At 38.9% G+C, this 22,147-nt stretch overlaps 1 protein-coding gene across 2 annotated transcripts in view; it reads left to right on the top strand.

Annotated features, from left to right (window-relative positions):
* Positions 1 to 16,838: 16,838 nt before the first annotated feature.
* The window catches only part of TNFSF4 (TNF superfamily member 4), a 71,078-nt gene continuing 65,769 nt past the window's right edge, over positions 16,839 to 22,147 (top strand). Inside the window, exons 1-2 of one of the 2 annotated variants that reach the window (XM_036918474.2) lie at positions 16,839 to 17,487; positions 19,260 to 19,381. In XM_036918474.2, the coding sequence (XP_036774369.1) occupies positions 17,355 to 17,487; positions 19,260 to 19,381 (255 nt within the window). In that variant the 5' untranslated portion in view covers positions 16,839 to 17,354. The remainder of the gene's footprint in view (positions 17,488 to 19,259; positions 19,382 to 22,147) is intronic. The other variant, XM_036918476.2, reaches the window with a different exon arrangement.

Below are 22,147 nucleotides of genomic sequence, written 5' to 3'. Positions count from 1 at the left end.
CCAGAAATTGAGATGCTGAATAACAAATTCTGGGTAACAAATTCTTTAGGGGGTTAGCTGTTTTCCACTTTTGTGCTTTCAACAAAATTGCAATAGGATCAAAGTGAGTTCTTAGATGATGCAGATTAAATATAATTTCTGATGATAGCTTATTTTCCCATTTCTGGGTGCAACTCAGAAACTAAGTCCAAAGAATTGAGTTCATTGAGATAGTAAATCTCTTCTAATTCCCATATATTTCTAAGAACAAGATTTCCCAGTTTAGTTTATAGAAAATTAAACAGGAATAATGATGATGTTGGATCTTGTCTCATTTTAGCATGAAAGTTATTCATCAAAAGATAAATTAATTTTGTTTTTTACAGCACAATTCTCCTAAGAAATACACTTCCATTAACATTTTTTTTCTACATATGAATTGATCAATTGAATACTCCTACTAATTTTAATTATAATTTAATGCAAAAGAAATTTTTAACAATTAGAGTCTTACAGTTACAGGAAATAAGAAAGAAATTTCAACAAATATATGTATTTTATTGAAGGGAAATGCAATAGGATAATTAAAAGTTTTTCAAATATAAAGAAATTTTGGATAAAATTTTGTGGGGAAATGAATAGCCAAAGCTATCCAGGGAAAGAATAAAGTTGGGGGAATTATGCTCCCTGACTTCAAGCTATACTACAAAGCTATAGTAATCAAAACAATATGGTACTGGCACAAGAACAGACCCATAGATCAATGGAAAAGAATAGAGAGCCCAGTTATAAACACATGCATATATGGTCAATTAATATACAATAAAGGAGCCATGAATATACAATGGGGGAAAGACAGACTCTTCAATAACTGGTGTTGGGAGAACTGAATAGCTACATGCAAGAAAATGAAACTGGATTACTGCCTAACTCCATACATAAAAGTAAACTCAAAATGGATCAAAGAGCTGAATGTAAGACATGAAACCTTAAAATCCTTAGAAAAAAACACGCAAAAACCTCTTGAACATAAGTGTGAGCATTTTTCCTGGACATTTCTCCTTAGGCAAAGGAAACAAAATAAAAAACAAACAAGTGTGACTACATCAAACTAAAAAGCTTCTGTAGGGCAAAGGACACCATCAGCAGAACAAAAAGGCAACCTACAGTATGGGAGAATATATTCGTAAATGATTTATCCAGTAAGTGTTAACATCCGAAATATATAAAGAGCTCACATGCCTCAACACCAAAAAAAAAACTTGATTAAAAAATGGGCAGAGTATAAATACAAAACAAAACAGAATTAATAAAATAGCAGTAGACTTATAGATACTGAGATGTGACTGGTGGTTACCATGTGGTAGGGGTTGGTGTCGATGGGTGGGGAAGTTGAGGGGGATAAAGGAACACAAAAATTCTCAATCATAACATAAGTTGGTCTCAGGGATGGTAGTACAGCATGGAGAATATAGTCAGTGATTCTGTAACATCTTCCTATGTTGACAGATAGTAGCTGTTCTTGTGGGGGTGAGGATTTAATAATATGGGTAACTGTTGAACCACTGTGTTATATACTCGAAAGTAGTGTAAGATTATATATCAATGATACTTCAATAAAAATTTCTGTGCGGGAAATGGAATGAAAATGTGATTTAAAGGACCAAAAGAAATGATGTAAAATTTCTGGCCATCAAGGAAGGATTCATTCATGTATTTTTAAACAATGGGGGATAGTGAGTAAGGTTACCCTACTGTATCCAGTAAGCAAAATGTACTAATAGACTTGCTCAATGCAGATTTGTCACAAACCTCCAATTTGTAAAAAACTCAGTGTCTGTGAAGTGCAGTAAAGCAAAGCACAATAAAAAAGAAGTACGCCTGCAATCCTGTGTTTTGGAGAAGACTTTCTTACATGTGTATGCTCATATAATAAATAATGTGGCTGACCTTTGTCCTCAGTTCCTGGAAGTAGCCTCTAAATTCTTGTAATTTCCCAAGTAATAGGAATGTCTTTGTTATTCAGGTCATTTCTGAAAGACCAATCATGTGATTAGAGGTTTGGGGCTATGAGCCACAGTGATATCAACTTGACATCCAGGAAGACCGAGCTGAACTATGTGGGTGATGATTTAATCTATCACTCATATAATGAAACCACAGTCAGAAAGTCTGGATACCGAGGCTCAGCTTAGCTTCCCTGGTTGCAGTGCTCTGTATTTTGTGACATGGTGTGCTGGGAGGGTAACGCTGCAGTGGGTGTTAGGGGATATCAACTCTCCAGCCTCATCTCATACTTTAGTTCACAGGCATCTCATTGCCTTTCCCTTTGACAAGACTTCACCCTCGTCTGTTACATGGATGACCTTATGTTGACTGGACATCTTGACCAAGAAAGAGCAACAGTGACCAAGAAATACAACCAAAAAGAGGCACAATGCCTGGTGGACATCTTTGGACTTGGAAGGCAATATATTCTTCATTTATGTGTGCTACACTGACCAATTTATTGAGTGACTCGAAAGGCTTCTAGTTTTGAGAGGCATCCAGAACAAGAGGAGGTTCTATAGCAGGTGCGCTGCTCTACCACATGGGTCACTTGTCCAGCAGAGCTCATGGTGTTTGAATCCTGTTTGGAGCCTTCAGCAGGCCCCTGTAGGTGATTCACAGCACAGGCCTTCAGGATTTTGCAGCAAAGCCTACCATCCTCTGTGGATAATTACTCTCCTTTTGAGAAAGATCTCTTGGCCTGCCACTGAGCATGCTAGTAGAGACTGAACATTTCACCAGGGGCCATCAAGTTACCGTGTGATCTGAGCTGCCCATAATGAATTGGGTATCACTGAGCCACCAAGCCAAAAAGCTGGGCATGTATCATTGTATGGGAGTGGTAAGCATGTGATTGGGCTCAGGTAGGCCCTGAAGGCACAGGTAATTATATGAAGGAGTGGCCCAAATGCTATGGACCTCACTCCCGACGCACGGCCTTCTCTCTCCCAGCCTGCACCTACGGTCTTATGGGGAGTTCCCTATGCTCAGTTGACAGAGGAAGAGAAGACTCAAGCCTGGTTTGCAGATGGTTTTGTGTGATATGCAGGTGCTACTTGCAAGTGGACGGCTTTTGCAGTACAGCTGATTTCTGGGACATCCCTGAAGGACAGTGGTGAAGAGAAATCCTCCCCATGGACAGAACTTTGAGTAGCGCATCTAGGTGTTCAATTTACTTGGAAGGAGAATGGCCAGATGTGTGGTTATATACTGCCTCATGGACTATGGCATGGCTGGGCGGTCACAGACTTGGAATGAACACAATTGAAAAAAAATTGTGACAAGAAAATCCGGGGAAAAGTATACGGGTAGACCTCTCTGAGTGGGCAAAATACATGAAGATATTTGTGTCCCATGTGAATGCTCATCAAAGGGTGACTAGCAGAGGAAGATTTTAATAATCAATTGAACAGTATGACTGCTGTGTGGATACCAGTCAGCCTCTTTCCCTAGCTGCCCTCGTAATCACCCAATGGGTTCATGGACAAAGTCTCTGTTGTGGCAGGGATGAAGGTTATGCATGGGCTCAGCAACAGGAACTCCCATCCACCAGGGCTGACCTGCCTATGGCCACTGGCGAATGCACTGACCAGTGCTGAGTCCCCAGGGTGGCACCCTTCCCCAAAGTGATCAGCCACCTACCTGGTGGCAGGTTAATTATGTTGGTCCACTCCCATTGTGCAAAGGGCAGTGTTTTGTTATTTATATATATAGACATTCGAAATAGATGCTTACTCTGGATATGGATTTACCTTCTCTGCGTATAATGATTCTGCCTATATTACCATCTATGGATTTACAGAATACCTTATCTGCTGTCATGGTATTCAATACAGCAAAACCTAATCAAGGAGCTCATTTTATGGTAAATGAAATGTGACAGTGGGCCCACGTTCACGGAATTCACTAGTCTTACCATGCATGTTCCCACCCATCCTGAAGCAGCTGGCTTGGTAGAGGAACGGAATGGCTTTTTGAAGAATCAGTTACAGCACTAGTGAGGTGACAACACCTTGCCAGTCTGGGGCAAGGTTCTCCAGAAGACTATATCTGCTCTGAATCAGTGTCTGGCATGCGGTGCTGCTTCTCCCACAGCCAGGTTTCACAGTGCACATGTCAAGGAGTGGAAATGGGAGTGGCACTACTATTACCCCAGAGCAGCTCTTACTGACATTTTGAGCCTCAGAGGGAGCAAGAGGAGTGTGCCTAGACTTAGCCCACCTCTGCGCTGTGACAGTCCCCTAAGGGCCACTCATCTCCTGGACCTGGGTGTTTGCCTCAAGTGAGTACAGCAGAAAACCTACTCCTTGATTCCAATTATCTCCGAATCCTGGAAAGTGGGGCTCCTGATGGGTATTAACATACCCTATTTTAATGTACCCCTAAATTACCATAGTAATTTCCATAGGATCTTGCCTCATATGGGCACCCCTTAATAGCCAAGTTTTCCATTGTCCTTCTGCCTGACCATATAGCCAGGCCATCGGTCACTGCTCATGAGCCAGTAAAATCTCAAACATAGGGGCAAGCAGCATCTGATTCAGCCAACTGTTAAAAAGGAAAGCCACAGGCCCAGGAGTGTGTGCTGTGCCAGGTCACCAACCTGGGGCCTGATGACTAGGCTAACTGCAGTTTCAGCCTCCCCCAGAAATGCAGTCTTAGTCAGTCAGGAAGTTTCTGGCCAGCACCAATGAGGTAGTATGTTACACAAGCCCTCTCTCCTTCCCCTCAAAAGGAAGAGAGGTCATCTGCATAAGACTCCCTGTTCTTCCTCCTAAGGGAGGGTGGCCTTGTCTGAAACAATTCCCTCTTTCCTTTTGCTAATAACTTTTTGCCCTATTCTCTCATCTATAAAAACCTTCTGTTTTCTGTAAGTCAGCAAAGCATCTCTTTATTTGCCAGATGGGATGTTGCCCAACTCACGAATCACTCAATAAAGCCAATTAGACCTTTAAATTTACTCAGTTAAATTTTGTTTTTTAACAGATCTGGTGGCAGTAATGGGATCTGAAGCAAACCTCCTGCAGCCTTTGGGGACAAGCAGAAACATGAGTATGGCACCCGTGAACCCTTTTGAGCCCACTCTCTTTCCCATCACTTCTGAGGACCGGGGGTGAGTTGCTTCTCTATTCGAACTCTGCTGTTTCCCCAAAGTTCCCAATCTGATTGGCTTTTACAGTTCTGGGTTAACAGGTCAGTGTATACTGACAGGGAGCTCTAACAGACAGCCTAGTCCTTAGGCCTTGGTTCAGTCTGCAATTCTATTAAAAACTGCTTCCCCAGGACCAGTCCACAGGCCTCATTTACTGGGGCTACTGGGTTAGTGCACACTGGGAATTGCTGGTGGTATGCACAGGGCCTTCTATTTGCCAGTCTGCAGGAATGTCTAAACCCCAGCCCTTGGGTTTTCCTTGGATTTCAGGCTGGAAACTGCTGATGATATAGTCTGTGATTCCCCATTTGTTTCGAATCCTTCCCCAGATGCCATGTCGGGAACTGTTGGTGGCAGTGGCAGTTCTCCATTTGTTTGGAATCAGTCTGCGGTCCCCATTCTTTGGGGCCTGCAGATTCAGTCCCTTCCCTACTTCTCAGGTTATTGGTGTGTCTCTAAGTAACTGAAAGGCCTAGCTAAAGGACATGGGATCCTTTATATCTAGAGAGTTGAGTGCTCTGCCTTCTGGCACACCTGCTTATTTTATGTACAAGAATCATAGTCCCAGATGAAGATAACCTAACACAATGGCAAAACCGTACTACAGACAATCTAGAATTACAATGCCCACCAATTGTGAACTCTCCAATTAGATAAGCTCATTCAAGAAGTGCATTTGAAAATAAGGCTTCCTAAATTAAACACACAGAATGGGATACCTATTTTAATTGTCATGCAGAAGGCTCCGAAAGGCTTTAAAATGTCATAGTAGTTTCATTGAAAGATTCATGCAAAGACTAATGAAGAATTAAGAGAGGTAAAATGATCTGAAGCAAAAGACTGTAAAACTGGTGTGTAAGACGGATGTAGTTCCTGCTCCCCTCTATCCTCCTTTATTTTAATATTCATTCTATTTGTGTCCTGTCTGAACTGCCTTTCCACTTAGAAGGGACTATTAAAACAGTTACCTTTTAAGATGAAGATCCCCTGGGACGACAGGCAATTCTTTTCAATATTTTTCCCTTTTTGGGCAAAGGCTGAAGAAGGGACATAGTTAACACATTTCTGAAACCCAGGGAGGATCCTCAAAAATGTTTGTAAAAAGATTACCTCCTGAGGTGAGTTGAGAGAGGGAAATGAAATTGCACACTGTCCCTTCCTTTTCTAATCCAGACCAACGGGGTTATTGACCCTTTCTCTCCCAGGAATAGCTATTGCCTTCCTGCTTGCTCATTTGAAGAACCTGGCTCGGCTTTCTGCCTGTCTGAGATACGCAGGTTGTCAGTTCTTTCCTTGGCTGTCTTTGGAAGTGACTCTAGAGCTTGTGAAGATAATCTTTTTGACTGATTTTTGGACATATATATTTTTATTGAGACATAGTTGATATACAATATGATATTGGTTTCAGATGTGCAACATAGTGACTTGATAATTATATACATTATTAAATGCTCACCACCATAAATGTAGTTAGCCCAGTTACCATAACAGGATATTGTCACTGGTTTTATTCTTTGTGTTGTACATCCATTCCTATGATTAATTTATTTTATAATTTGAAGTTTGTACCTCCTAACTCCCTTTACCTATGTGCCCCATCCTCCTGCTCCCTTCCCCTATGGTAACCAACAGTCTCTTGTCAGTATTTATGGGTCTAGTTCTTTTTTTTGTTTGTTTATTTTGTTTTTTTAGATTCCATGTACAAGTGAAATCATATGGGATTTATCTTTCTTTATCTGACTTATTTAGCTTAGCATGATACCCTCTAGGTCCAACCATATTGTCACAAATAGCAAGATTTCCTTCTTTTTTTATGGCTGAGTAATATTTTACCCCCCCACCCCACACTACGTCTTCTTCATCCATTCATCTATTGATGGGCACTTGGGTTGCTTCCATATCTTGGCTATTGTAAATAATGCTTCAGTGAACATAGGTGTACATACCATACATCTCTTTGAATTTGTGATTTTCTTTTTCATTTTTTTGGGGGGTGCCTTTTAGGTCCATGACATTGTTTAATACTGCTAGAAATATTTACTCTTTGTTCTGGCTGAAACAACATGCTTGGGAGGATTTAATAACTTAAGAGAAAAAATTTGGCTAAATTGGAAGCTCACACTAAAAGTCTGATAGAAAATTTTTATAGCCTTTCCCCCTAAACTGAATGTACCCAGAGGGAAAGAAAAGCTTCTAACATGGGTGTGTCAGTTTTCTGATATCATTTAATTTACAACCTAATTCTTTGAGGAATTGAGAGCAACTGTTCTTATCTTGCAAATAATCACAAAACTAGGAATGCAGCTCTAGAGACAGTTCAAATTCCACACATTTCTTTCACCAATCCTAAAACTTGGCTTGTTTATCTTTTTTTTAAATTTTTATTAAGATATTATTGATATACACTTTTGTGAAGGTTTCACATGAAAAAACAATGTGGTTACTACATTTACCCATATTATCAAGTCCCCACCCATACCCCATTGCAGTCACTGTCCATCAGTGCAGCAAGATGCCACAGATACAATGTTTGCCTTCTCTGTGTTACATTGTGTTCTCCCGGTGACCCCTCACACCATGTGTACTAAACATAATACCCCTCCATCCCTTTCTCCCTCCCTCCCAACCCACCCTCCCACACCCCTCCCCTTTGGTAACCACTAGTTCTTTCTTGGAGTCTCTGAGTCTGCTGCTATTTTGTTCCTTCAGTTTTGCTTCATTGTTATACTCCACAAATGAGGAAAATCATTTGGCACTTGTCTTTCTCCGCCTGCCTTATTTCACTGAGCATAATGTCCTCCAGCTCCATCCATGTTGTTGTAAATGGTAGGATTTGTTTATTTCTTATGGCTGAATAGTATTCCATTGTGTATATGTACCACATCTTCTTTATTTGTTCATCTACTGATAGACACTTAGGTTGCTTCCATATCTTGGCTATTGTAAAAAGTGCTGTGATAAACACAGGGATGCATATGTCTTTTTGAATCTGAGAAGTTGTATTCTTTGGGTAAATTCCAAGGAGTGGGATACCTGGATCAAATGGTATCTCTATTTTTAGTTTTGTGAGGAACCTCCATCATGCTTTCCACAATGATTGAACTAGCTTACATTCCCACCAGCAGTGTAGGAGGGTTCCCCTTTCTCTGCATCCTTGCCAGCATTTGTTGTTGTTTGTCTTTTGGATGGTAGCCATCCTTACTGGTGTGAGGTGATATCTCATTGTGGTTTTAATTTGCATTTCCCTGATGATTAGTGATGTGCAGCATCTTTTCATGTGTCTGTTGGCCATCTCAATTTCTTCTTTGGAGAATTGTCTCTTCATATGCTTTGCCCATTTGTTAATTGGGTTATTTGCTTTTTGGGTGTTGAGGCATGTAATTTCTTTATGTATTTTAGATGTTAATCCCTTGTCAGATATGTCATTTACAAATGTATTCTCCCATACTGTAGGATGCCTTTTTTTTTCTGTTGATGGTGTCCTTTACTATACAGAAACTTTTTAGTTTGATGTAGTTCCATGAGTTCATTTTTGCTTTTGTTTCCCTTGCTCTAAGAGTTGTGTTCAGGAAGAAGTTGCTCATGCTTACATTCAGGAGATTTTTGCCTATTTTGTCTTGTAAGAGTTTTATGGTTTCATGACTTACATTCAGGTCTTTGATCCATTTCGAGTTTACTTTTATGTACAGGGTTAAACAATAATCCAGTTTCATTCTCTTTCAGGTAGCGGTCCAATTTAGCCAACACCAGCTGTTGAAGAGGCTGTCATTTCTCCATTGTACATCCATGGCTCCTTTATCATTTATTAATGGACCATATATGGTTGGGTTTATATCAGGGCTCTCTAGTCTGTTCCATTGGTCTATGGGTCTGTTCTTGTGCCAGTACCAAATTGTCTTGATTACTGTGGCTTTGTAGGAGAGCTTGAAGTTGGGGAGCATATTCCCCTCAGCTTCATTGTTTCTTCTCAGGATTGCTTTGGCTATTCAGGGTTTTTTGTGGTTCCATATGAATTTTAGAACTATTTGTTCTAGTTCATTGAAGAATGCTGTTGGTCTTTTGATAGGAATTGCATTGAATCTGTAGATTGCTTTAGGCAGGATGGCCATTTTGACAATATTAATTCTTCCTATCCATGAGCATGGGATGTGTTTCTATTTATTGGTATCTTCTTTAATTTCTCTCATGAGTGTCTTGTAGTTTTCAGAGTATAGGTCTTTCATTTCCTTGGTTAGGTTTATTCCTAGGTATTTTATTCTTTTTGATGCAACTGTGAATGGAATTGTTTTCCTGATTTATCTGCTAGTTCATTGTTAGTGTATAGGAACGCCACAGATTTCTGTGTATTAATTTTGTATCCTGCAACTTTGCTGAATTCAGATATTAGATCCAGTAGTTTTGGAGTGGATTCTTTAGGTTTTTTTTTTTTTTTTTTTTTTGTGAGGCATCTCTCATATTCATTGATCAAATGGTTGTTAACAACAATAAAATTCTGTATAGGGGAGTCAATGCTCAATGCACAATCATTAATCCACCCCATTGGCTTGTTTATCTTAAAAGGCTTGTAACTTCTCTGGGAATTCTTATCAGGATCATCCCTAATTCCTAAGACTGAAAGAAAAAAAGGGAGAAAGAAATCTTTTAAAAATAAAAACAGCTATAGAAGTACCCTTGTCCAAAGTCTAGCCCACAGTTTCCATAAGTCTGCTTTTCAAGGGCAGGTTCTTAAGTGTCTTCTCCACAAATATCAATAACTATAACGTCTCTGTTTGGGTCTATGTATGTGTGCAGATGTGTGATATTTTTCTACCTCTGGCTGCTATTGCTAAAATTAATTTATAAGAGAACTCTATTTGGTTGGTTTGAAGATAAACTCTTGTGGGAATTGGACACTCTAAAACTCTCAGAAAGATAGAAACTAACCCAAATGTTTTCTGAGTTCATGTGATCTGGAAAATCTTTGGCAAACTAAAGCTAGTTTAAGTTTGTTGACTGAATTAAAACAGACATCTTGAGAGTCATCAACCTTGAATACAATGCAGATAAACAATCTTATTTTACCTGAGTTTCACATAGCTTTGCCCACTTTGGGCTTCCTCTTACAGAGAAAATAAAGATATTTGGGTTTATTGGTAAAAATGTCTTGTGGCATGCCGAGAGATTTACTATGAGAAAGCATATGCTTCTGGAAATTGTAAGGAGCACATATGGATCTGTTGGGCCCTGGAGTGCTAATGCACTTCACAGCTGTTTGATTCTTGGTTCTCACTGGAGACTGAGATTTCTGGAGATTGAGAATTCGAATTAATGTGTGTAGTTGAAGCTACTGGAGATTATGGAGGCATCTCTGTGTGCAGGAGAAATGGAATGTGTAATTTCAGTGGGGAAGGATAGGAGGAATGGAGGTGTGTCTTTTGAGGAAAAAGGAAGTTGTAGGAAGTTTGGGAAAAAGGAGTTCTTAGACAAAAATTTTATGTGTGGTCAGGACTAAGACTGAAATGAGTAAGTTTGAATATCAAAAGTAGGTTGGTACAAAATTATAAGTTTGTTTTCTCTGTTAAAAGGAGGCTAAGTTTGGTGGTTTTTTATTTTTGTTTTTTGACTTTAAGTCTAATTTTGATAACAGATTGTGAAGTTTCATTACCTTTAAGTGATCTCCTTAAAGACAGATTTTGTGCTTTATCAAAATAATATCCTGTGTTTGCTGTCTTTATCAGATTGAGACAGGGACCGTGGGTGTAGTCAGAGTAGGGTGAGGGCCTCTGGAAAAAGACCCCTACCAAAACTCCATATTAAACAATTAAGCAAAGTCAGTGACATTAATTCTCTAAAGTAAAATATCAAACTAAGAATATAAGCATTCTTCAGTGAAGATAGTTAAAACTAAAAAGCCAGGAATAACCTGGCCTGGAATGTTTGAACAGCCCCCAGATAAAAAAATACCTCAGCATAGCCCATGTCTTGTTTGTGTCAATTAAATGAGACTATTGTAAAATTTACTTTAGCCTGCTAAAAGGCCCAGTTTATCTTTAACTTTACCCAGATGCTGCTTTTCCTCCTGCAGCCCTAATCAAGTCAGTAACTCAGCTCACCTTGAAAGCAAAACAAGCAGCCTTGACTGATCTACTCCCAAACCAAGAAACTGCTACTCTGAGAAAGTATCAAAGCAGTAAATTTCTTATGTTAACTCTGCAAAATAGTCTGGAAAACTGATAAGAAACTTAGTGTCTCTTCAAAGATAAACATTCAGAGACCATCTGGTGGGTCTGCATTCCTAGCTCTTTGTCTCTCAACTGCCTATAAATCCCGTGGACAACGCACCACTATGGGCTCTCTTGTCCCCTCCTGTCATGAGCCAGGAGCTCTATTCTCTCACTGTATCTCTAAATATAAGCCTCTCTCTGGCTCTCCTACCTTGACTATTTGCTAAGTTCATTTTTCGACTCTGCAAACAAGAACCCCAGCATCAATATCTTTGATTACTTGGGAAAACCAAGTCTTAATATTAAAGGAGCTAAGTTTTATTAATAGATAATTAACTTCCCCAAATGAAATTCCAAATGAAGTCTTTTTTGACCTGGGAGAAACAAATATTCCAAATGCTTGTAAAACTAATCAGACTTTTTTGATATGTCAAATTACATGAGAAGCATTTTCAAATAAGTAATACTAAGCCTTCTTTATGTTATATATAGGTGGATATGTGTTCTAGACATTATGTGAAGTTCCTGGAAATCTGATATGTCCTGGTAGACTGTTATCACTTGTCATTATTCTATTACCTTCTGGAACTGCTATCTGCTAAACGCTGTGTATGAGGGCTTTCCTGCAAAAAGTGGTAGCAACAGAATCTGTAAAGTTTGTGGCACATGTGGATGAAGTCCATTCCACTTCCGCCAAAAATGTTCTCTCGTGGCAAAACTCTTGCCATCCTGATGTCCTTGCAACATTGGAACAGTCTGCAAAAGTGTCAGAGAAATTAAGATAGGCAAGCAATGGCAGTAAATTAAATGAACAGTTAGGGCTATGGGAAACCCAGATGGCCACTCGGTTTTTCCTGACAAACTCCAATTTTTGGTTTTGACTTTCCTTCACCTAGCATTGTGCATTTCAGATGACTCAAATTATTAATAGACATCGATGGGGACAAAATTGCAAAACATAGTATACCTACGGTGTAGGTACCTACCTGCCAGGTCCAAAATCCTGGAAAAACTATTTTCATCCTCAGAGGCCTCTGACCTCTCTCTGGACCCTTTAAACACCTGCAGCAGCTGAACTTCATTCAGCTCCACTTAGTATGGTCATCAATATGTTCTTGTTATTGTGTGAGTTTTCCAGAAGAGTTGAAGCCTTCCCTGTCACAAGGCTGTTGCCTTCATGGTGGCAGAGAAACTGTGAGAGAATGAGTTTCCCACTTGGGTATACCTTCCACAGATCTCCCATGTACGAGGCACCCACTCACTGGGTAAAAGGTGAAAGCCTTCTACCCTTGTTGGACGTCTCACTATCCCTATTATCCTCAGTCACTAGGCAGGGTGGAAAGAACCAATGGGATCCTTCAACTTAGAAATTTTAAACTAACACAAACTACTGGTAGTCTCTGGCCTAGTAAACCAATTAGATCCTCAAATCTGCTCAGTTACAATTTCTTTTTTAACACCACTGAGCTAATTTGTTTTTATCTTTGGTCAAGTGTGATGGCTGTCAAACAAAATTTTGTACAATTACCCTGGAAGTGCCATTCATAAACCAAACAACTATTTGTTGGTCAACTGATGAGCTGCTCATAGGGCACCGTCCAAGTGGTGATAGGGGCTGGCAGCTCCTCAGATGGTTTCAAAGATGGCCATAGGAGAAGAGAGGTTCCCTAATCACAAGTATCTCCTTGCAATCCCAGTAGCATGTTGTATAAACTATATCCATTTTATTATGGAACTCTCTGGCACTGCTTTCCCCTTTGAACTCTTCTGGTTTGCCTAAAGAGAGGCAGATATTGTAGATGGCTATGTAGCAAATTCCCTTGGGGGAGGGCTTGCACATAGCTGGCTAGTTCCACTAATGCCAATAGTCCTAGAGGCTATAAATGGGTCCAGGCAGGAATAGACATTGACTCTGGCCTGGGCTTAGCATATCTGATGGTAGATGCAAATGCCAGGAATACTATAAATGGGCCAGAACAGAAGATATTGCACCAATTCAGACCACTGAGTCACATATCTCCAGACTAAGGAAGACATTTTACCATCTATGATGTCCAACCATGGGCAGAGAGAGATTCTCTTTAGAGTAACAGTGTGCTCAAAGTCAATACGAGGGGGGCCAAGGGAGGTTTCCTACTCCACAGATTCCTCTGCTTTCCTGGCATATTAGGGAAGAGGAGGTGGGAGAGGATGCCAGTAGGACAATGACTATGGTTTTCTTTTCTACAGCAGCTTCTCAACTTTCCTTTTTTCCTACTGATGCAGTGATCGGAGGGTGAGGGCTACAACTGCAAGTGCTGGAAACAGAGATGAGTTCTAATGCAAGAAACCGTAATTATATCTTTAAACTTTTAGGTCAGAATTCTTAAGGACTTGATGGTGTGGACTGTGCCTTTACCCATCTGGCAAAATTGCTGTTGACAGGTAATGCCCCTGTACCGTCTACTGGTAGAAACAGCCCATTAATTCCTATCCTATAGGAAGGGAGTGGACTGAGGCGGAGGCCCCTGCTAAACTGGTATTGCTTCTGGCAATCTAGATCAGCGCCATAGCCCATCCTACCATTCCACCTAAAGGTAGGACGAGTTGGGTGTAAATGGAGAGAAGGAAGAACAATAGCTGAGGGAAAAGGAATGAATAAATGGGTTGCATGATGTGGGAGTTCCAGTCTATTACATTAACACTTGGAAAGAGTCTCAGAGCAAGAGATTGTATTGTCTTTTAGCTCAATTATAGCAGATGCCCAAAAGGGTGATGCCATATATTGCTGAGACTATTCTTCTAGATTATTCTTTTTTGAACCTGACAAGATTAAATGGAAGTCTGCACAACTGAGGGGCCTGGCCTGGAGAGACATTTTTGTTTTACAATATGACAATGGACTGGCCTACTTGCTAATTACTGAGGGAAACTTTTTTGTACCAGTATCTTTTCACACTTACTTTTTGGGTTACATTACCATACTTATGGCATTGTTGGTAAGGTTTTAATGCTGATACAGGTGGACAAAAGTATTGTGACCTCTAAAGTCAAAAGCCTCCTATGCCTACCTCACACTGCCTACCCCAAATATTAGGCATATAAAAAGAATACTAGCCAAAGGCCAGGGGTTGGCTTATATAATAAAGAATCTGGCTGGCCTTTGTCCCTGGTTCCTGCGAGGTAGCCTCTAAGCCCTTGGAATTTCCTGAGTGAAAGGAGACTATCTTTGTTATTCATCTTCAGTTCCAATTGGTAAACTGCCTGGCTTGTGGTGGGTCCCTAGATAGTTGATACTAATGATATGACTCAGGATGGGAGGCTGGCTATGCTTGAAAGACCAGCCACATGATTAGAGGGCTGGGGCTTTGAGTCACAGTCATATTAGCCAGACCTCCAGAGGGAGAGGGTGGGGCTGGCAATGGAGTTCAACTGTCGATTCCAATAACGGTGATTGCATGATGAAATTCCAAGGGTATGCCTTCTGAGTTGGCAGTGCTCTGTGTATCGTCCCATATGATATGCAAGGAGGGCAATGAATCCTGACTTCATGGAGAGGAAAGTTTTGAGTTTGGAACCCTTCAGACCTCACCCTATGCATTAGTCTGTTTGTTCTGATCTGTATCTTTTTGCTATGATAATACTTTAATCATATATATAGTGGTTTCCTGAATTCTAGTGAATTATTGAACCTGAGAGGGTATTGGGAATCCCCAAATTTGTAGACAGTTGGTCAGATGTGAGGGTGGCCTGGGGATCTCTGCACTTGCAGCTGGTGTCTGAAGTGAGGGCAGTCTTGTGCGGACTGTGCCCTTATCTGTGAAGCTCAGCCCAACTCCGGGTAGTTGTTATCAGAAGTCGCTGCGACCCCCTTCCCCCAGTTAATTCTAAGCATATTGATAATGTACAATCTAAAGCGATTCCTCTCAGTGTGGATACTTTATGTCTAAAGTCACAATCATGCTGGAAATGAGAGTAAATCAAGAGGAACAACAGAAATCCCACCATATAGTATCTGGAGTTCTGTGAACTTGCTTATGTTGAAGGTAAAGTGGAGTCATCGATGCATAGGTACTATTTAAAGCCATTAGACTGTGTTAATACCCTGAGGAGATAAAGAAGAGGTTCTCTCTCAGGCATGTAAAGTAGAAGGGTTGGACTGTGCTTCCTCCTAGGGGAGAGGAAGGTCTGGGCTCATCTAATTGCACATTGGCAATGAGTTCAAAAGTGGAGAAGTGCTCTGAAGCACAGGCAGCCAAGAAGACAATTCTGATCTCTTTGCCTCATCTACCAAAAGTGTCAGTGTGTCCCAGTATTTGGAATTGTAGGGACTAAGGGCAGGCTGCCCCCAAATGCACCGTTTTGATTATTTTGAATGAAAAGTTACTTAAAAAAACCCAGCCAAAGCAGGAAGAACTCTGATCCCCTTTTTGTCTCCAGAAAGCATGACATAAATCTCTCATGTGAAAGATATCTTCCCTATACTGGGAGTAAAGAGACACGCTTTTCACTAGAGAGGGAATTCAGAGCTGTGAAGACTATATAAACAAACCTTATTACTTTTACTAATTTACTACTGCAGCCTAAATTCTGTTTAGAATTCCTAACTAGTTGAAGCCCCTGAACATAAGTTTTCCTTTTCTTGTCAGTTCCTCACAGACTTATAGCCTGTCTAAAAAAGTATAAAAACTGCCTGCCTAGGCCATTCCTTTAGGTCTCAATTTCATTACTGGGCTTCTGTGAGTATATAATTAAACTTTCTTTTATTGTCTCCTGTTAATCTGTCTCATGCATTCTTTGGCCAACTCAAAGAACCTTAAAGGGGAGAGGACAGTATTTCCTCCCCAACAGAATCTGTTTATGTTTGGACCGTATCAGAACTTTCTTTGAATAGCTATAAACTCAAGAGTAAGAGATGCATTTAAACACTTGGGTGCTCTTTGTAGGTAAGTATGTGGCTAAAAATAAAGCAGGAAGAATGGCCTGGCCATCCCCCTTAAAGGGTCTTCTCTAATAGCTGAGGAAAGTATCTGTGTTTTGTTTGTTGCAAGTTGTGCTTTAAAAGCAGAGTGGTAAGATAACGCAGTAAGGGATGGGTGGGGACTTCATCCTATCTTCATTCTGTCCAAGTTTACTCTTGATTCCAAGGTTAAGATTTAGGTCAGGCATGAAAGTTTCTCAATTGACCCTTTCTTTATATGGCTGCAATGGAAGGAACTGTGATCCCCCCCAAATCCATATGTTGAAGCCTGACCCCCAACATGATAGTATTTCAGGATGCAGCCTTTCAATCAGGTTTAGCTGAGCCCTGAGAATGAGGCCCTCCTGAGGGTCTTAGTGCCCCCAGTGGAAGAGACACACAGTGATCTCTCTTCGCCCTCTGAGGATGCAGTGAGAAGGCTGCTCTCTGCAAGCCAGCAGGAGGACTTGCCAGCAACTGAAGGGCGCCTTGATTTTGAACTACTCAGCCTTCAGAGCTAGGAGAATAAATTTCCGTGTTTAAGCCACAGCCACATAGTTATGATATTTTGTTATAGCAGCCTGAACAAACCAGGGCAGTGGTTTCTAGTAAATTTGCTCAGAATCTGGCACATTTTTTTATTAAATATTCTATAGTGTTAGTATTTCCCTGTTTGTGTACTTCTTTCAGTCTTCAAAGATATATTGATGGACAACTACGGCAACGTCAAGCACTGTACAGTCTTCCAGTTATTTGAACTAAGAAGTTTAGCCTTGATATTTTTGATTCACCTTCTTTACCATCTCAAACAACCCAGTTCTTTGAGAAATTAAGAGCAGCGGTCCTTATCTTACAAATATTTACAGAACTAAAAATGTAGCTCTAAGAGACACAAGTTACCTATTCTTTTACCAACCCCAAACCTCCCCTATTTATTTGCAAAAGGATTGTAAATTATTAACCTTAGAAAACCAAAGTCCTTCTTGGAGAAAACTGCATTCTTTTTTTGTCCTTTGAAACTATAAATCTTATCATGTCTTTGAAATGTAAACATAGCCCCCAGTCCCCTAAGACTAGGGAAAAAGGGAAAGAGGCCTTTCAAAAATACAAACTGCTAAAAAAGTTCTCTTGCCTGGATTACTGCCTCCTGAAGACAAATGCAAATCGTAAGTGCCTTCTCCACAAATATTAGTAATTATAAGGTCTCTTTGTTTTTTCACGTATGTCTCTCTCTCTATATATACATATGTTGTATTTTTCTTCCTCTGGATGGTATTGCTAAAATTAATTTGTAAAAGAGCTCTATTTAATTGGTCTGAAAGCAAGCACTTGTAAGGATTGGGCATTCTAAAACTCTCAGAAGTGTAAAAATGAACCCAAATGTTTTTCAAGTTCACATGATCTGGAATTAATCTTTAATAAATAAAAGCTTGTTGAAGTTTGTTGGTTTAATTAAAATAGACGTCTTTAAAACTATCAGCATTAAATATAAAATTTTATTCATTTGCCAACAATAACTTGGTATGATAAAACATTGACTTAAAAATAGCCTCCAAAATATTTTTTGGTAACCCGAAACCTCAAAGTTTTGCTAAGTTACATGAAATTCATTGAATATCTAGATCATTTCCAAACAACATAAAATAATGAAACATCAAGTATTGAACATAGGTTAATCTACTTTTGGCTTCCTTGTTACAGGGAAAATAAAGGTGGGTTTGTTAATAAAAATTTGTGCTTTATTGAAAAACTGCACTAGAAAGAAGCATGTTTCTAAAAATCATAAAATGTATTCATAAATTTGCCAACTAAAGAATGCTGGTTTAATAGCCAGTTCATAATTGCTTACTTCTTAGTTTTCAGTAGGATCAAAAGTTTCTAAGGGTTAAAAATTCTAATTAATATATGTGGTTAAAACTACTAAACATAATGAAGGAAACAACTCTCTTTAAGGAAAGTAAGAGGGTTTTTTTTTAAATAAAAGAAGATATGAAGAATGGAAATGCATTTTGTTGAAGGAAAAGAAAGTACTTTTGTTTTAAAGGGAGGCTGGTTATTTAAAGAGGGAAGACAGGACAAAATCTGAATATAGAAAAGAAAGTCGTAAAAGTTTTATGAAAAAAGAATCCTGGGAAAGAAAATTTCAAGCTGGCTAAGATTAAAATGAATTTATTTAAATGAGTTTTAATATCAAAAGTATACTGGTGCAAAATTAAAATTTTGTTTTTCTCTTTGTTAATAGGACAAAATTTTCTTGTCCTATTGGCCTGCTCTTGATAAGAGATTATAAAGGGATTGTTTACCTTTTAAAGTTAACTGCCTAAAAAAGTAAGGATTTTATATTTTATCAAAATAATTTCCTTAACTTCACATTATCATCAGGGCTTTGATTACTCAAGTAAACTGTCTTCTTAATATTAAGAGAGTTATGATTTGCTCACAAGTATGTAACCTTCTGTATTTGTCTTTGAAATATTTTATTGTCACTGATTAAATGGATAGGTATTGTTTCATAATGATCTGTGATTCTGTTTAATCAAATCATCAAATATTTTGACATTTTTGGACAAGTTTCCCAAAATAAAATTCTAAATAAAGTCCTTTTTACCTTAGTTAACTCTGAGAACATTTCAGAGGATTATTTTTCTCTCCTAAAAGAGAAATGTGAAACTAATTAGGCTTTTTTATCTGGTATGTTAAGTTAAATGGAAAGCATTGTCAAATAGTGATGCTAAACCTACTTTGGTTATATCTGTATACATATATATTATTAAAATAAGTGTTCTAGGAATTATGTAAAACTCTTAGAAATCTGATATGTCCTGATAAAATCTTAGTGTTGTCACAAAAATAACCAAATTTCCCTGTCAAATGCATTGTAATGAAATCTAATCAGATCTTTAACCATTGCCATTTTTAAGTCTTCTATCATTTATAGAGCTACACTTTTACTCAGATGCATTACAGAAGTATTCCTGTAAAAATGCTTCATCTTCAAGATTCATGAAAAACACTCGAATACAGGTTTCTACTAACCTTAAGGGCATAAAACTGAACTGGGTAAGAATTTCCCAAACGAGTGGAAAAACTAGATTCATACGGAATAAGAATTAATAACATGGAACTAAATGAACTGAGGAGGAGGATTACAATTTTTATTACTTTGTTGTTTGAAATGTTGCTTATTTTTAAAAAATATTGTTTTTCCAGATTTAAGAAAAGTTTTTCTGTTAAACTGAGAACAATTTGATTAGTAAGCAGAATTGAAACATTTATCCTTTTCTCCCTACCTGATCTACAGAATTCAGAAACTCTCAAATAGAGACTGTTTCTGAATCTCCCCGGGAGGGATTAAACAGGTCCTCATCAATACTCAGATGGCAGCCAAACTTCAGGGACTTAAACTTTGGATATGCATTTCACAGAAAAACAAAAAAGCTCCACCTGACATCTGCTCCTTTGTAAGCTTTGGAGTCTTCCAGATCAAATTGACTGGAAAGAGAAGTAGTTGACATGGTGGTAGACTGCTTCCTCCTAAGATGCCACATCAACACTTCATTCTTTAATTAAACAGGAAACCTTTTCCTCTTCCCTTTCTTTCCTTTACTCTGACTCTGGCCTGAAAAGATAAATGCTTTGTCTGTATCTTCCAAACCATTGCTAAGTTGGGGTGGGAGGTGGGTGAGTAATCTTTGCTTTTCAGACTGCTGCATTTGTCATCAAAACTCCTATCTGTCCATCAACAGTGCCACCTTAGTGAAAGTAGTTTGTACCTCACTAGGGTTTATCTTTGTGGTCGTTACCATTTTCCTTGGGTCTGTGAATGCCTAGGTAGCTGGCACATAGCCAGGCAATTCCTCTTAGGTTATATAACTGTACCTGTGGTCAGGAATACATGTAAATGAAAACATGATCAGAAACCTCTCCTTAATTCTTGGAGATATTGTAAAATCTGTTCCTAGGACTGTAGTTCCCCACCAAAGGTCCTTAGACTCTCTAGTCAAAGTTGTTCTTGGTAATAGCTCTTAATTATGTTTTGGCTGAGCAAGGAGGTGTCTGTGCTGTGGCCAATACCATGTGCTGTGCCTGGATTAGTTAATACTTCTGGGGAAGTTGAAACTCAGTTATATAAGTTCACAGAACAAGGTGGTTGGCTTGAGAAGATGACTCCACCCATGAGGCCTTTCTTTGACTTATTTGACTGTTATTGGTCTGGATCTTGGGGACCATGGCTCCAAAGCGCATTCCAAATATTGGGAATTTATCCTGCTTATAGTAATCATAAAAATCTTCCTGGCATGTTGCATTCTCTCAAAACCTTTAGATGTGTGATTGCAACAGCTAATCACAAAGCAAATGAGCTCCCTGAGACTGAAATGTCAGAAAATGAACGAAGTGGGAGACTGACGTAAAAGTGTGAACTTGAAGTCACAACCTATAAACAGCACAGAGATTAAACAAAACATGGTATTTGCTTGGTGTCATGGTGGACACCAAAGGATGGGCAAAAGCCGCTGGAACTGCAGAGCAGTCGTAGAGAATGGTTGAGCGTTAATGCCTTAAATTTGATCACATTTCAGTTAGGCTGAGAGTCTGATTAAAAGGAGGAATTGTTAAAAAGGAAAACCACAGGCCCATAATAGAGTCGCTTAAAGTTAGGGCCCCACATCAGTTAACCAAGATTAATATCGAACTGCAGTTTCAGCCACTTCAGGATTGTAACTTTTAACCAGGCAAACTGGAGTTTTCTGAAGACCTCTCCCCTTTAGGAGGGCAATCTTGCCTAAAAAATGTGCTTCCTTGCTAACAAACTACTTTCTAAAAGTCCTCTCTTTGCCTATTAAAGAAACCCTTTCTTTCTTGTAGCCTTTGGAGCTCCTCTCTACTTGCTAGACGGGATGATGCTCAATTCATGAGTTGTCAATAAAGCAAATTAGATTTCAAATTTACTTGGTTGAATTTTGTTATTTAACACTGATCAATGGTTTCCAAACCTGAGTGCCTCAGAATCACAGTGAGAGCTTGTTAAAACAGATGACTTATACCCATCCCTAGAGTTTCTGATTCAGTGAGTTTTGGGTGAATCTTCAGAATTTGCACTTCTGTGGTGGTGTGGATGGTGATGGTGAGGGACCACATTTTGAAAACCCTTGTTAGGTCATCTATGCGTAATTTTAGTCTTCCCAGTAATGTTACAAAATAATTTTTAAAAATTGGAATATAGTTGGTATATAATATTATATTGGTTTCAGATGTATACCATTGTGATTTGGTAATTATATACATTCCTACATGCTCACCAAGGTAAGTATAGTCACCCCTTGTTACCTTAGCAAGATATTATAATATTATTGGTTATATTCTCTGTGCTGTACGTCCACTCCTGTGACTAATTTATTTTATAATTTGAAGTTTGTACCTCTTTATCCCCTTCACACCTATTTCACCCCCCCATTCTTCCACTCTTCTTTTTTTTTTTTCTCCTTTCCATATTTATTTGAACAAGATTAGTCACTATATATATTGATTACAGTTCAGTCTGATAAAAAATGGGGATAAGAATACATGATTTTCATCAGTATGTAATATTTATCACTGAATACATGAACTAAGAGTTTAAAAGGCCAATGAAATTTTATTTTACATTGAATACTTATGAAAATATGTAGTATATTTAAACACATTTTTTTTTTTTGAGAGGGCATCTCTCATATTTATTGATCAAATGGTTGTTAACAACAATAAAATTCTGTATAGGGAAGTCAATGCTCAATGCACAATCATTAATCCACCCCAAGCCTAATTCTCGTCAGTCTCCAATCTTCT

The sequence above is a fragment of the Manis pentadactyla genome, chromosome 9 (assembly GCF_030020395.1).
Source record: "Manis pentadactyla isolate mManPen7 chromosome 9, mManPen7.hap1, whole genome shotgun sequence".
In the NCBI taxonomy this organism is placed as follows: domain Eukaryota; kingdom Metazoa; phylum Chordata; class Mammalia; order Pholidota; family Manidae; genus Manis; species Manis pentadactyla.
The sequence above is the reverse complement of the archived record's forward strand: the minus strand, read 5'-3'. Positions and strand labels throughout refer to the sequence as shown.